A 13,094-nucleotide genomic window follows, 5' to 3' on the forward strand; every position below is an offset into this window, starting at 1 on the left:
GCCCATGCACCCACCCACCCCACCCCACCCCCGCAAACACCTGCCGGCACCCCCACACCTGCGTGGCTGCCTTTGGCCCTAGGATCAACCGGGAACCCAAAGCCCTCGGACTCGGGAGTGCCGATGGCGCCCGGCAGTGACCAGCCTCCCTTGCTCTGCAGAGTAAACTCACCTCGGTTCTTGCCAGGCTGGCCTGGAATAAGGACAGTTTGACCGAGAAAGACGTAGTGAGTGTCACCTTCTATCTACTTGCCCGAACACCCATCCGAGGTAGATCACCCCCTTCTCCACACCTCCCCTAGAGCGGTTGAGCTGGGCACTTAGACTTGACGTTCGGGATTCTCCGACTAGGCCAGTTACTATATACATATATATCTGATCCAACCTGGCTGGGGTGGGGGTTGGGGGCACATAACTACCCAAGCTTCCCGCCTTCACTCTCTCGCTCTCTCGCTCTCTCGGTGAGAAAAGCCTGGCTGGGCCCCAGCCCCGCGTTTGACAAAAGAAACCACAGCACAGGAGACCGGCTGGGTCTCAGTTCCTGCGCTCAGAGCCTGAGCGAGCCGCTGTCCTACGCCAGGGGGAGCTGGGCGGGTTCGGAAGCAGGGGACTACACCGCACTCCCGGCCTGGGCAACTTCTACAGGTTGCGAGGGTGGCAAACTGGGTGGGAGGTCCCTCCCTGACCAGGCCTTGGAACCCTGCCCCCAAAAGGTATTTGTGACGAGAGAGGTTTTTGGATCGCACCCCCACCCCTCTAGCCCCAAAGTGGAAGGTAAATACTTACTTAGCTTCGGAACCAGGTACTAGCAAATACTCGGCAATACTGATGTCTTGTTTTTTTTGCTCTGTCCTGACCGCAACGCTGTAGCCAATTTAGATATGCTATAAATTTAAGAGGTTGCTATGGCCACGGCGCGCCCATTGGCCGCCCGGCACCCTACGTGCTGCACCACGTCACCAAATCTGAATAAGGATGCGCGAATTAGGCGGCGGCCAGACAAAGATGAGGATCGGGACCGCTTGAAAGTGGGGGAAAGTGCCGGCGCCTCCGCCAACCGGGAAAGCCGCTCGCCAGTGCCGGAGCCAGCAGCCGCGGAGGACACCTGCTCTATGCTGGAGCGAGCGCCCGGGCGCGACCGGTGGCATGAGGCTGTGACCGCCGCCGCCCTCCACGCCACTCTAAGCTGCGCAGCGCCAGGCCAGAGAGGGTCGGAGGACTTGACCCCTGGAAGTCTTGGTTGATCGTATCAGACTCGCCCCTGACGAGGCCCAGAGACCAGGGAGGCTGAAAGCCATCGCAGCGGGGACCGAGAGGCCCTAAGGGCCCAGGGGCCCCAAGGAGGACGAGGCGGCACGAGGCGGCGCGAGCCGCCCGGGACGCGCGGCTATGATGGTGCACTGTGCCGGCTGTGAGCGGCCCATCCTCGACCGCTTTCTGCTGAACGTGCTGGACCGCGCGTGGCATATCAAATGTGTTCAATGCTGCGAGTGCAAAACCAACCTCTCGGAGAAGTGCTTCTCCCGGGAGGGCAAGCTGTACTGTAAAAACGACTTCTTCAGGTAAGAGGCCCCCACCGCGCCCTGCTGCCTACCACTGACTGGCTGTAGCTTCACCGGGGCACCTCGGGAATTAGGGGACCAGGAGACCCACCCCAGTTTATAAGGGAGGCAGATAGGCCTCTGTCCCCCTCAAGCCCTGTCGGCGGCTCCTGGCAGAAGGACGTTGCTTGGCTGCCTTACCTTGGGTCTGCCAGGCAGCAGAGAGCGGCCAGATGGCAGAGGCAGAGAGCTCAGCAACTTGCTCCTGGCCCTTTCCCCACACCTGAGTCCCCAGGACAGAAGCTTCAGGACCCGCGTCCCCACATCCCAAAGGTGCTCTAGGAGTTCTGATCAGCTGGGGCTTCACGTTCCCAACAGCAACCCTGAGTCCAGAGGGTAATCTGAGGACCTACAGAAACTTCCTAGTTCCAAAGGGCCCCAGCCAGGAAGGGCTCTTCTGAATAAGGGACAGAGGACCTTCCCGGTGCCCCCCACCCCCACTCCTGATCCATTTTCTCCCTAGTTGAAAAGGCACTGAAGAAATGGAGGCTGAGAATCAGCAGGTCTGTTCTGCTATGTGTGTCACCTTCTTTCTCAAGTCCATATGCCCCCCCCCAGGCTGACCAGGATCCGGTGCCTCTGTGGGCCTCAGTTTCCCCAGATGGGAAATGCTAAGGGACAGTCTAGAAACCAGTGGTGTTTTCTGATAGCCGCTTGCTACCACCGGACACCCTGACTGGCTTTGTGAATCTGAATTCCAGGCACTGAGGGGGCGTGATTAGCTCAGCAGAGGAGAAAGGCAGCCGCCTGCCCCAGTGGCCGGGCACTTGGGAATTTGAATAGGAGAGAATGTCAGCCGCGCCTTTACACGTGTAAACTCCCCGGCCCCGGAGGCCCTGGCGCCCCTAATGTGGCATGCTTGCAAAGCACCTAATGATTTTTGATAAGGTGTATATAGCCAATTATGCTGCCGGATAAGGGCAAAAGTGACTTATGGTCTCTAATGCCCTCACTACATCAATGTCACCCAAATTCACTCTGTTTAGAGACACAGGTGTGAGTGGATGGCATGGCCCTCCCCCTCCAAGGTTCTGAGCCCTCATCTTCCTCCCCACACAACCTATGCTCCTTCCTGTGCCTACTGTAGGGGGAGGGGGCACTTTCTTCTGAGGAAGAAAGAAAAGGGATTGGTTCAGAGGCAAGTGAAAGGGGGCTTTGGAGTGATCCCAGGTCCTAGCAGAACAGGACTCAAGGTGAACTTCTCTCCTCATTCCCCCACTGCCTGCTAGGGCCAGAGATGGGGGAGGAGGGTTGTGTACAGAAACTGACTTCCTGTTTCCAGAATGTACTCCTCTGAGAGCCTCTTGTCCCCGACTGGGGTGTGGGGGTCCAAGTAGGTCTCCCAGGTAGCACTGGAAGCCAGAGGAAGGTTCTGGCATTCATTTCTGCTCAGATTCTACACCCTGCTGCTAAAGGCCGACAGTGGCGGTCCTATCTGGGACAACCCCCTTCCTAATCCAAAAGGCAAAGCTAAGAACGATAGAAGCCTAGCCTATGGGCTTTAAACCCTTTGTGGGCTCCTGAAACCGCCGAGGCAGGTTTGGTGGGGACCTGAGGGCAAGGGACACATCTTGGGACAGCCTGAGCCCTTGCCTGTCTCAAAGCTTGCACTTCCAGCTCTTCTGGCCACAGCCCCATAGAGCTTGAATCAACACACTAAAAGCAGGGCCACCTGGCCCCAAACCAGCCCTGACTAGGGAGACCAGAATTAAGATTCCATTTGACAGATATGGAGATAGAGGTGTCTGGGAAGCCAGAGTGGGTGGGAAGAGGCCAGCACTGGAGAGGACTTGGACACCAGGCCCACCTCCCACCTCCCAGTGACGGGCACATTGCTTCCCCAGGCGCTTTGGCACCAAGTGCGCCGGCTGTGCACAAGGCATCTCTCCCAGCGACCTGGTGCGCAAGGCCCGGAGCAAAGTCTTCCACCTCAACTGCTTCACCTGCATGGTGTGCAACAAGCAGCTGTCCACCGGGGAGGAGCTCTACGTGATCGACGAAAACAAGTTTGTGTGCAAGGATGACTACCTTAGCTCCTCCAGCCTCAAGGAGGGAAGCCTCAACTCAGGTATGGAGGCCGCTGCCCTATCCCGGCTCTCCTATTGACGCTCATACTGGGCTCCAGCAACCAGTCCACTCTCAGCCGTCACCCCTTGCCTGCTCCGGGGTGCTTCAGGGCTGGGGAGACACGAGCCTGTTCTACAGGAGAACCCCGAGCCAGGCTTTTCTCCCCTTCCCCAAATTTAGAACTGCAAAAACAATCCCCTTTAGTGTCATTTGAGATCCTGGTACATTTTACAAGGACCAACAGGCTCGTAGCTATTTGGAGGAAGGAGAACCCGGGGAGGAGGTGAGAGGGGACAGTGTGTATACCCTTCTCTGTCCCCACTACTGAAGAAAAGGTTCTCCAGAGGGTGCACCACGCTTCCCCGGGAGCTTCCGACTTTCGCTGAAGAGGTCCTCTCAAACCAAGACTGGCCTGGAGGGAGGGAGTGGGCGCTGAGTCCGGGGGAGGGGTGGTTCCTGCTTTGGGAGGGAACTCCACAAACGAGGCCGAGAGCCTGGGTCTTTAGGGACGGCTTTCTGAATTGGAGACAGATAGCGCTGACGCCGCTGTCCGCTACCCATTCCTTCCGCCCTGCAGTGTCATCCTGTACGGACCGCAGTTTGTCCCCGGACCTCCAGGACCCGTTGCAGGATGACCCCAAAGAGACCGACAACTCGACCTCATCGGACAAGGAGACCGCTAACAACGAGAACGAGGAACAGAACTCCGGCACGAAGCGGCGAGGCCCGCGCACCACCATCAAAGCCAAGCAGCTGGAGACGCTCAAGGCGGCTTTCGCAGCCACGCCCAAGCCCACGCGCCACATCCGCGAACAGCTGGCACAGGAAACCGGCCTCAACATGAGGGTCATTCAGGTAAGGCCAGTGGGCCAACCCTCCCGACCAACAGGCATGCCTCCCGTCGGGCAGCCTAGCCTTTGAACGCTCAGGACCTGGCGAGGGACAGTCAGGGCACCCGCTGTTGGGGCCGTCGGGGCACCCTTTGAAGGTGGGGAATTTTGAGCCAAAAGGTTTTGATACGGTCCCACTGTCCTAGCAATGTGATTTTTTTTTCCCTCTTTGGACGAGGTCGCCAGACATCTCTGAATTCGTTCACCCGGACTAGCTAATGGCTTAAGCCTCTCTGGCCTCCAAGACCCCTTCCTCTCCAAGCACAGAAAGGGGCGATGTCCTTGCTTCCTAGAGTTGGCAAACCGACAATCGGCTGGAGCCTGGCTCTGCAGCCGTGGGCGAGGGCTTGGAGGGGCAGGGGGCCTTTATGAAGCCGTCAGTCCTCCGGCAAGCCGACGACCAGGAAGCCGGGGTCTTTATGAGTCACCCCACGGGTCCGCGAAATCCTTCACCCTTGGCTGGTTCTCCGAAGCCCCTCTCCGCCCCTCCTGGACTAATCCCGCCCAGCCCTCGCCTGGGGGAGTTGTGCTGTACCCGAGGCGCTAGGACCCTGCAGGTCTAGCCTCAGCAGGAGAGGGGGGACATTCCTGACCCCAAGCTCACTGCCCGTTCCTTCGCCCCAGGTGTGGTTTCAGAACCGAAGGTCCAAAGAACGCCGCATGAAACAGCTGAGCGCTCTGGGCGCCCGGAGACACGCCTTCTTCCGGAGTCCGCGGCGCATGCGTCCCCTGGGAGGCCGCTTGGACGAGTCTGAGATGTTGGGGTCCACCCCGTACACTTACTACGGAGGTAAGGGGCGCCTGGGGACACTCTGTTATTAGCCCGTGCCCACAGCTATTCTGGGTCTCCTAGTGTTTTGGGGCCATAGTAGGGCAGCCTTTATTTTTTCCCACCCACGCAGGATATACACAAAGCCATTCCTAGACAGACTCATTAGCATAGACCACTCACCCACAGGCACACCCACACAGGACACATGGACTCACATACACCCGCTCGCAATCAGACCTCAGCGAAACAGCTAGACGTAGAGGATTGCAGACAACCACACACAGGTGTGGTCCACTCCCCTCAGAAGAGACCTACAGACCTCCTTCCCTGGTCACTCTGGGGCAGCGCGGGTAAATGCTAAGTACCTTTTACCGCCCACGTGGTCTTCCACTCTCCCTGCCGGGCGGCCTGGTGAGCTTAGGGAAGGCTGGAACCTCACCAGCCTGAAGCAGCTAGCTTCAAAGACAGCAAGAAATTCTGCTCTGCTACAGACACCCTGGGTTCCGCGTGCAGAAGACCCAAACGCCTGAATGGATCTAGGGCTCACTCGGGTCCAAGCAAATGGGTTGATCTAGAATGGGGTAGGGGAAGATGATGTTCCGGATTCATCTTTGGGTCCAGGTTGGTTTGCACGGACGACTTTCTGGACGCCGTTAATAGACAGACTCAAGCCTGCTTGCTCAGCCCTTGCTTGCCTTGTTCCCGGAACCAGTGTCCCATCCCAGCACCCTGGCTTCCTCCCAGCTCCTCGGCCTGGCTTGCCCCCGGGGTGGGGGCGGGGGGCTGCAAGACCGCCCCACTGTCCTTTGCATCTCAGAGCTCTCTGTGGTGAATGATGCACTACTCTGGATTCCCTAGCCTTCCGATCTGTGAAGTCACCCAGAGTGTCTAACCAATGGCACTGAGCTACCGGTCTGCTTGGGTCTCCAAACCCAGTTCGAGAGGCAGGAAGTGAATTCCCTTTAAAACGTGAATTCCGGGACAATGCCGGGGTGGAAAGGCCACGGAAGCCAGGCAACCCCGTAGAAAGGAAGAGAACCTCGAGCCTGACTTTCACCTGCGGAAGCCTGTGAAGTTAATCTGTAGACCAGGCCCAGGCCTCTGGAAATTGATGGCAAAAATACGTGAAATGGTGATTTTTTTTTTTAACGGGGTAGCGGGGACCCAGGTTGGGAGAACCGTAACTGTACGGTGATGGGCGTGTCCTAGGACGTCTAATCTTTCAGCCTAGCTTGTCCACTGCACAAAAAAATCTCAACCCGGAGCCGGGAGATAGTGGGGGCGGTACCCGCCTGGAACCCCCCCCCGGCCCCAACCTGAGTAATTAATCAAGGTTTTCAGGGGGACCAGCTCATCACTCACCGATTCTGCCAACCCCTCTCCCTGCAGGCCTGCTGGACAGGGTGGGGGACAGAACACCAGAACCCCTTTTTTCTCCGAAAACGGGATGGGGGCACAGGACTCCCCAACCCCCAGCCCAACAGCCCCGCCTAATCCGCACTGGGAGATGCCGGTGGCTGCGGCCGGCAGCGGGCGAGAAAGGGGCCGGGTGGCGGGGCCCGCGGCTCCCCGTGGGAGCTCGGACAAAGCCCCAGCTGCGGCTTTTGTGCCCTTTTCAGACAGCGTTTGTTCCAATTACCTCCGGCCCGGCCGCCATATGGGCGGAGGCGGCGCGCACGACTCCAGGGCCTTCTCTGCTTAGCGCGCTCCCTTTCCGTTCCTTTGAGGGCCCCCAAATTCGCCTCTCTCCACCTCCCAAACTTTCGGGATGGATGGAACTTGAGATTTTTCAAAAAATAATTGGCGGCCGTTTTAACTGTTACCTAAACTGCCTCTTCTCCAGGCAGGTCTCCAGGCAACCTCCCACCCCTCAGTGTTTCGGTAAAGGAAAAAAAAATGTGGGTGACCGGGCATACAGAGCTCGCCTGTGAACTCCGACCCAGGGACTAAACAAGGGAAGTGGATTTCCAGAAGAAATCCTGGCCAGCCTCGGGGATGCCGCTTTTCCCGCTGTACAAAGCGGGTTGTCCCTCCGATAGGCTTAAGGCAGTTCTTTTGTTGGGGTTCTGCACTCAATCGTGGAGGGGCCGATCTGGAACGGAGACCAGAGGGAGTTCACAGAAGCAATTCCTTGTCGCGGTTTGAGCGCCTGACCAGTGTGAGACACCCCTGAATTTGTGAGAAGAATGTGCGTTTATTTATGTCAACTCTAGCAAGGTCTCTGTCCCCAAATACTTCAAAATAACCTAGGTGTCCTAACAAGCTCCTCTGCGTACAGACTGGAGACCCGAGGCTCCTCAGCCCCACCCCAGGAACCCACAAGTGGTCCTGAGCTCGGATCCCCTGCCGGAGTCACTGAGCTGGGCCTTCTTCATCCCCAGCTCGACTAGGAAGGGAACAGAAGATTCTGAGACTAGCCCTGGCTCTGTGCCCTGTGCGCCCCGGGCCCAGGCTGCCTGCCCGCCGTTTTCTGTGCTCCGGCAGCTGACCGGTCCCGCTTCTCCCTCAGGGGCTGCATCCCTGATCTGAACCTCTTTGGAAATGCTTTAGAGCTACCACAGCCGCTTTGTTCCCGCGCTCCTCTCTGAGCCACCAAGCCTATGGCGATTCCTGGTCTTCTGGTCTTTTGTTTATTTGTTTGTTTGTTTCTCGTCTCCCTCCTTCCTGTACTTGCACTTTCTCATCTCTCCGCGGCCTTGGCTGTTCCGAGTGTGATGACATGTCTGGGGTTGCCCTCCACCGCCTCCTCCCAACCCACTACCGTCGCTGCGGATCGCTGTCTCTGGGGTTCATTTCTCACTAAGTCTTCCCTTGGCTCTGCACCTCTGGCCTCTGCGGTCCCTTTCCCCATCTCCGTGCGTATGGGAATCTGCGACTCCCCAGTCTTTCTCGCTGCCTGTTTCCCTCTTTGCTCCACGTCCTTGTAAACTCTGTGTCTCTCCAAGTCCCTCGGCCATTGCGGTTTTTCTCCCTGCCTCTCCCCAGCCTTACCCGTGGCCCCCCTCAGTCCCCTTCCATTGCCGGGGTCTTAGGCTTCCTCCCTTGGCCGCTGAGGGCCTCCTAAGGTCTCAGTCTAACCTAGGGTCAGTGGCATGCTCTCCCGTGCCTTCCGCATATCTGTACCCACAGCCCCATCCGTGTGCTCCCTGGCTTTTGCGCTCTCGGGTCACCTCTCCGAGGTCCCTGAATCCTGGTCGGCCTTAGTAGTTTGTCCTCATGCCACGTCTTATCCTTTGTCCCTCCCGCAGACTACCAAAGCGACTACTATGCCCCGGGTGGCAACTACGACTTCTTCGCGCACGGCCCTCCATCGCAGGCTCAGTCCCCGGCCGACTCAAGCTTCCTGGCAGCGTCGGGACCCGGCTCGACGCCACTGGGCGCGCTGGAACCACCGCTGGCCGGGCCGCACGGCGCGGACAACCCCAGGTTCACCGACATGATCTCGCACCCGGACACGCCTAGCCCCGAGCCCGGCCTGCCCGGCGCGCTGCACCCCATGCAGGGAGAGGTGTTCAGCGGCGGGCCCAGCCCGCCCTTCCCCATGAGCGGCACTAGCGGCTACAGCGGACCCCTGTCGCACCCCAACCCCGAGCTCAACGAGGCGGCCGTATGGTAAGGCCAAAGGGCCGGGCTGCCCCCTGCCATCGAGCCCTGAACGCTTCCTGGGTCACCCTCAAGAGTCCTCTCTTGGGTTCGCACCCACTGGGCAACTCTCGCATCTCCACCCCTCAGAGCTTCGGCGCGAGCCTGCGCAATTTCTTGGGACCAAAGTCAATATTCTGGAGGGTCGAGATTTCAAGCACACCCTAGATGCTCCCGGGACCCCCCCGCCCACCATCACCTCTTTAAATTAAGAGGGGATTGAGACCAAGGAGCGGAGACCGTGGCGCTACCCCTCCCTGCGAGCCGAGGCCATTGTGAAATCTTATTTCTCACTCTTTCTCTTAAAAAAAAAAAAGATAAGAAAGAGAGAGGTTGAAAGGGAGAGAGAGATGAGGAAAGCCTCAGCCAGAGAAGAAAAATAGACGACCGTTGGTGAATGGTGGCTTTGCTGGAAGACAAATCCACCTGCGAGTTGGCGCCCCCTGGTGGCCAATCCTGAGGCTCAAGGTCAGCTTGTTAAGGAAGCTGCATGGTCAAGACCAGGCCAGCCTGGGCCCCAACTCCCTGCTCTTCCATACCTTGAGCCTGAGGGGCTGGGCAGGATTCGAACCCTCCCACTCCTACTCTGCCCCCGAGGCAGGCGCCAAGTCGCTGGGCCTTTGCCCAAGGATCACTCTCCCTGCCCGGGGCCTGGAGGCTGGGCCATCAGGACAAAACAGTACTATACTTTTTTGGAAGTCGGACGCTTCTAGTTTCCTTATTTTGTATAAAGAAGAAACAAATAAAGTATGTTTTTGTGTTTACTGTTTATTTATTGTACTTAGTTATCTGGGACTGGACATTTTTATATTTTTAAGAGGAGGGTGGGGCAGAGTGGGGGACGGGAGCCAGAAAGAGGTTTACCAAAAAACCCCACAAAAATAACAAAAAAGTCAACTTTTTTTAAAAAAGAAAGATTAATAAAAAAATTCTTTTCTCCCTCAGCTCTGTGTGGTCTTTTTTTATCCAGCATCGTGGGAGTCAGGGTAGATGTCCCAACATCACAACTTGACAAGTATAAAGACTCCTCCCCCATCCATCAGGGCTGTAGTTCTCAACCTATAGGTTGAGACCCCTTTGGAGTCTAATGACCCTTTCGCAGGGGTCACCTAAGACCATCAGAAAACTCAGATATTTACATTAGGATTCATAACTGTAACAAAATTACAGTTATAAGGTAGTGATGAAAATAATGTTATTGTTGGGGGGTCACCAAACGTGAGTAACTGTACTACTAAAGGGTCAAAGCTGTAGGAAGGTTGAGAACCACTGCTCTGGGGGCTTTAGTTTTGGTTTTTTTCTTATTGAGTGGTTTCTTTTTTAATGATTTACTTATTTTTATTATATGTGAATTGATGTTTTGCTGCGTGTATGTCTGTGTGAAGGTGTCGGATCCCCTGGAACTGGAGTTACAGGCAGCTGTGAGCTCCCATTTGGGTGCTGGGAATTGAACGGGGATCTTCTGCTAAGCCCCTGGTGGTTTCTTTAATTGTGTGTGTGTGTGTGTGTGTGTTGTATGGTGTATGCAGTAGTCAAAGGACAACATATTGGGAGTCAACCCTCTCCTCCACTACATGTGTCTTGAAGATAGAACTCAGATCATCGGACTTGGCAGCAAGCGCCTCTATCAACTGAGCCTTCTTGCTGGCCCCACTTTGGGAGTTTCCATGGTGGTGGAGGATGTTCTCTCCTGCTTTTATGCAAACCACAAGCCAGCCTGGCATATAGTAAGCAGCCTCCAGGATGACTGAGGAATGAGCATACCAGGATACACCTGTAATCCCAACCTTTGGGAAGCTGAAGCAGCCGGCCCGGAACCCACAAAGACCCTAAAAAGAAAGGGGGTGGGATGGAATTCTAGATTCACCCCTATTTATATTGCATATCATTGCAGGTGGCTGAATGCAAAGGCAGAAAAGGGTACAGCCGTAGGAGCAGTAGGCACGGTTATCTCTAAGGCTGCTAGGGTGGAAGGGCCCTGGAGAGTGGGCCTTGGTTCTGCAAGCCTTGTGAAATACACGCTGTCTTTAGAAAAAGGCTAGACAGAAAGGGCTGGCTATGACTTTTGTTGTTGTTTTGTTTTGGTGAACAGAGTCTTGCTATATAAACCAGGCTAGCCTTGAACCTATGTCAAGACCTCCCTAGCATAAAGATTACAGGCATGCCCCACTCCAACTGATGCATGTGGTGGTGGGGATCGAACCTATGACTTCATACATGCTGGGAAATCACTCTACCCACTGAGCTACATGTCAGGCCGCTAAACATAATTTAGGGGACCTGAGGCCACGTCTCAAAACAAGCCTCTCTCCTCTCTGCCTCGGTTTCCTTATGTGGGGGTTGGAGAGGCTGTCTTTTGTCCCCTTCCAACTGAGGCCTGACAGGACCAGAAAGACAGAAACAATATGCCCTGTCTTTGGGTCCCTGTCACTCAAGCTCAGGTGAGAGAACTGGGCCATTTTGGCATTGGGGGCTGGGAGTGGGGGCAGACAGGGGATGGGCAGATGGCATTGGGGGAGTGGGGGCAGATGAGCTACTTGAAATGGGCACAAGGACAGGAACCTTCTTCCCCTTTTCTCTACAGCACTCAGGGCTTTGCCAGACAGCTGCTAGTTGCTCATTGTAGAGAATTCAGAGCTCAAATCAACAAAATGCAGAAAAGCCCATCACCTAGAATGCCAGGCACTGTGGGGAGGTAACCCTGCATGTGCTCCCAGCCTTTTCCCTTTTTCTTTTGAAACCCAGAGCTGTGTCCTCTGCATAACCATGGAGTCACCTGCTGGCTCAGAGCATCCTCCAGGTTCATGAATACATTCTAGACCAGTGGTACTCAACCTGTAGGTCATGGCCCTTTGAGGGACCCATACCAAAGATCTACATCATGATTCATAACAGTAGCAAAATTACAGTTATGAAGTAGCAATGAAAATAATTTTATGCTTGGGGGGTCACCACTACATGAGGAACTGTATCAAAGGGTCGCAGAACTAGGAAGGTTGAGAACCACTGCTCTAGACAGAGTCACATTTAGTCTCTAGTTCCTTGACCAGATGAACATCCTAGTTTGTGTGGGTTTTGCTGTTTGGATTTTAAACAAACCTATTGGGGATTTGCCTAGTTCCTGCTGGTTCACCAGCACTGGAATAAAAACCCTCACCACGGCTTCTCTGCAAGGGTCCTAGAAGGTGTTGTTTTTCCCGTCAGGATGCTAACAAAGGTCGAGGGACATGCCCAAGGTCATACAGCTGGGGAGTGGCAGAGATGGGGGGAACCTCACTCCACATATGTATCAGATTCTCTTTCTGCTCCTCTAAGATGCCCTGGCTGTGGTAGATTCTAGAAGCACTGTGTGTGGGGGGGTTATCTAGCCCCCCGTCTCTATGATTTTTATAAAGACACATGTTTAAAATGGTACTGGAAGCTTGTGGGGGGGCTCACTCCTCGCTTCTCTGACGACAGTCTGTGACTGCAGCTGGGGGATAGGGAAGGGAGGAAAAAAGAAGAAAGAATGCAGGAGGTAGGGAAAAATGGTTGAAAAGGAGAAGAGGATAAGGAAAGGGGAGAGGAGGGGGACTCAAGAGGGGAGAGAATGGGTTTGCTGTTGCGCAGGTACCCCAGCCACCTGTCCTTACACAAGGCAAGGAGCCCTATCTGTGGAGACAGCAGAGCTGGCATTGGGACCACCCTCCTGTTCCTTCTTCTAGGTGGGTATGAAACACATGTGCAAACCACACCACAGACATGTGTGGGCCACACATGTCCACACTTTCCCTTGCAAACACATGGACACCGACATTAGCACCATGCAGACAGGTGTTCAAGGGAACCCAGGTCAGCCCCTTCAGGAGACATATGCTCCTTAGAATGCATGTGTGGTAGGACATGGAGACACACGCATGCATTGCCTATGAGCATATACCCACCCACGGGCATGTGGCCATTCACACACACACACCCAAAGTGTCTAATCCACACACAGTGTGTCCTTGCACGTGGGTGTACACATCCCAGGGGAGCAGACAGCCCTCATTTAAGGGAATGACTGAACAACGCAGTAACCCATCACAATCTCAAAGGAGTTTCAGAAACCAGCTCAATGAGAGGCTCTTGGTTTCCAAAGTT

At 55.5% G+C, this 13,094-nt stretch overlaps 1 protein-coding gene across 1 annotated transcript; it reads left to right on the forward strand.

Moving 5' to 3' along the window:
• The first annotated feature begins 1,389 nt into the window (after positions 1-1,389).
• Lhx5 (LIM homeobox 5) lies at positions 1,390-9,741 on the forward strand. Its single transcript, XM_005079002.4, has 5 exons — positions 1,390-1,562; positions 3,446-3,669; positions 4,246-4,523; positions 5,183-5,348; positions 8,579-9,741. Exons 1-5 carry the CDS (start codon positions 1,390-1,392, stop codon positions 8,944-8,946), a joined length of 1,209 nt encoding a protein of 402 aa, XP_005079059.1. The 3' UTR covers positions 8,947-9,741.
• The last annotated feature ends 3,353 nt before the right edge of the window (positions 9,742-13,094 follow it).

This window comes from Mesocricetus auratus, unplaced genomic scaffold (genome assembly GCF_017639785.1).
Source record: "Mesocricetus auratus isolate SY011 unplaced genomic scaffold, BCM_Maur_2.0 Super-Scaffold_100025, whole genome shotgun sequence".
In the NCBI taxonomy this organism is placed as follows: Eukaryota; Metazoa; Chordata; class Mammalia; order Rodentia; family Cricetidae; genus Mesocricetus; species Mesocricetus auratus.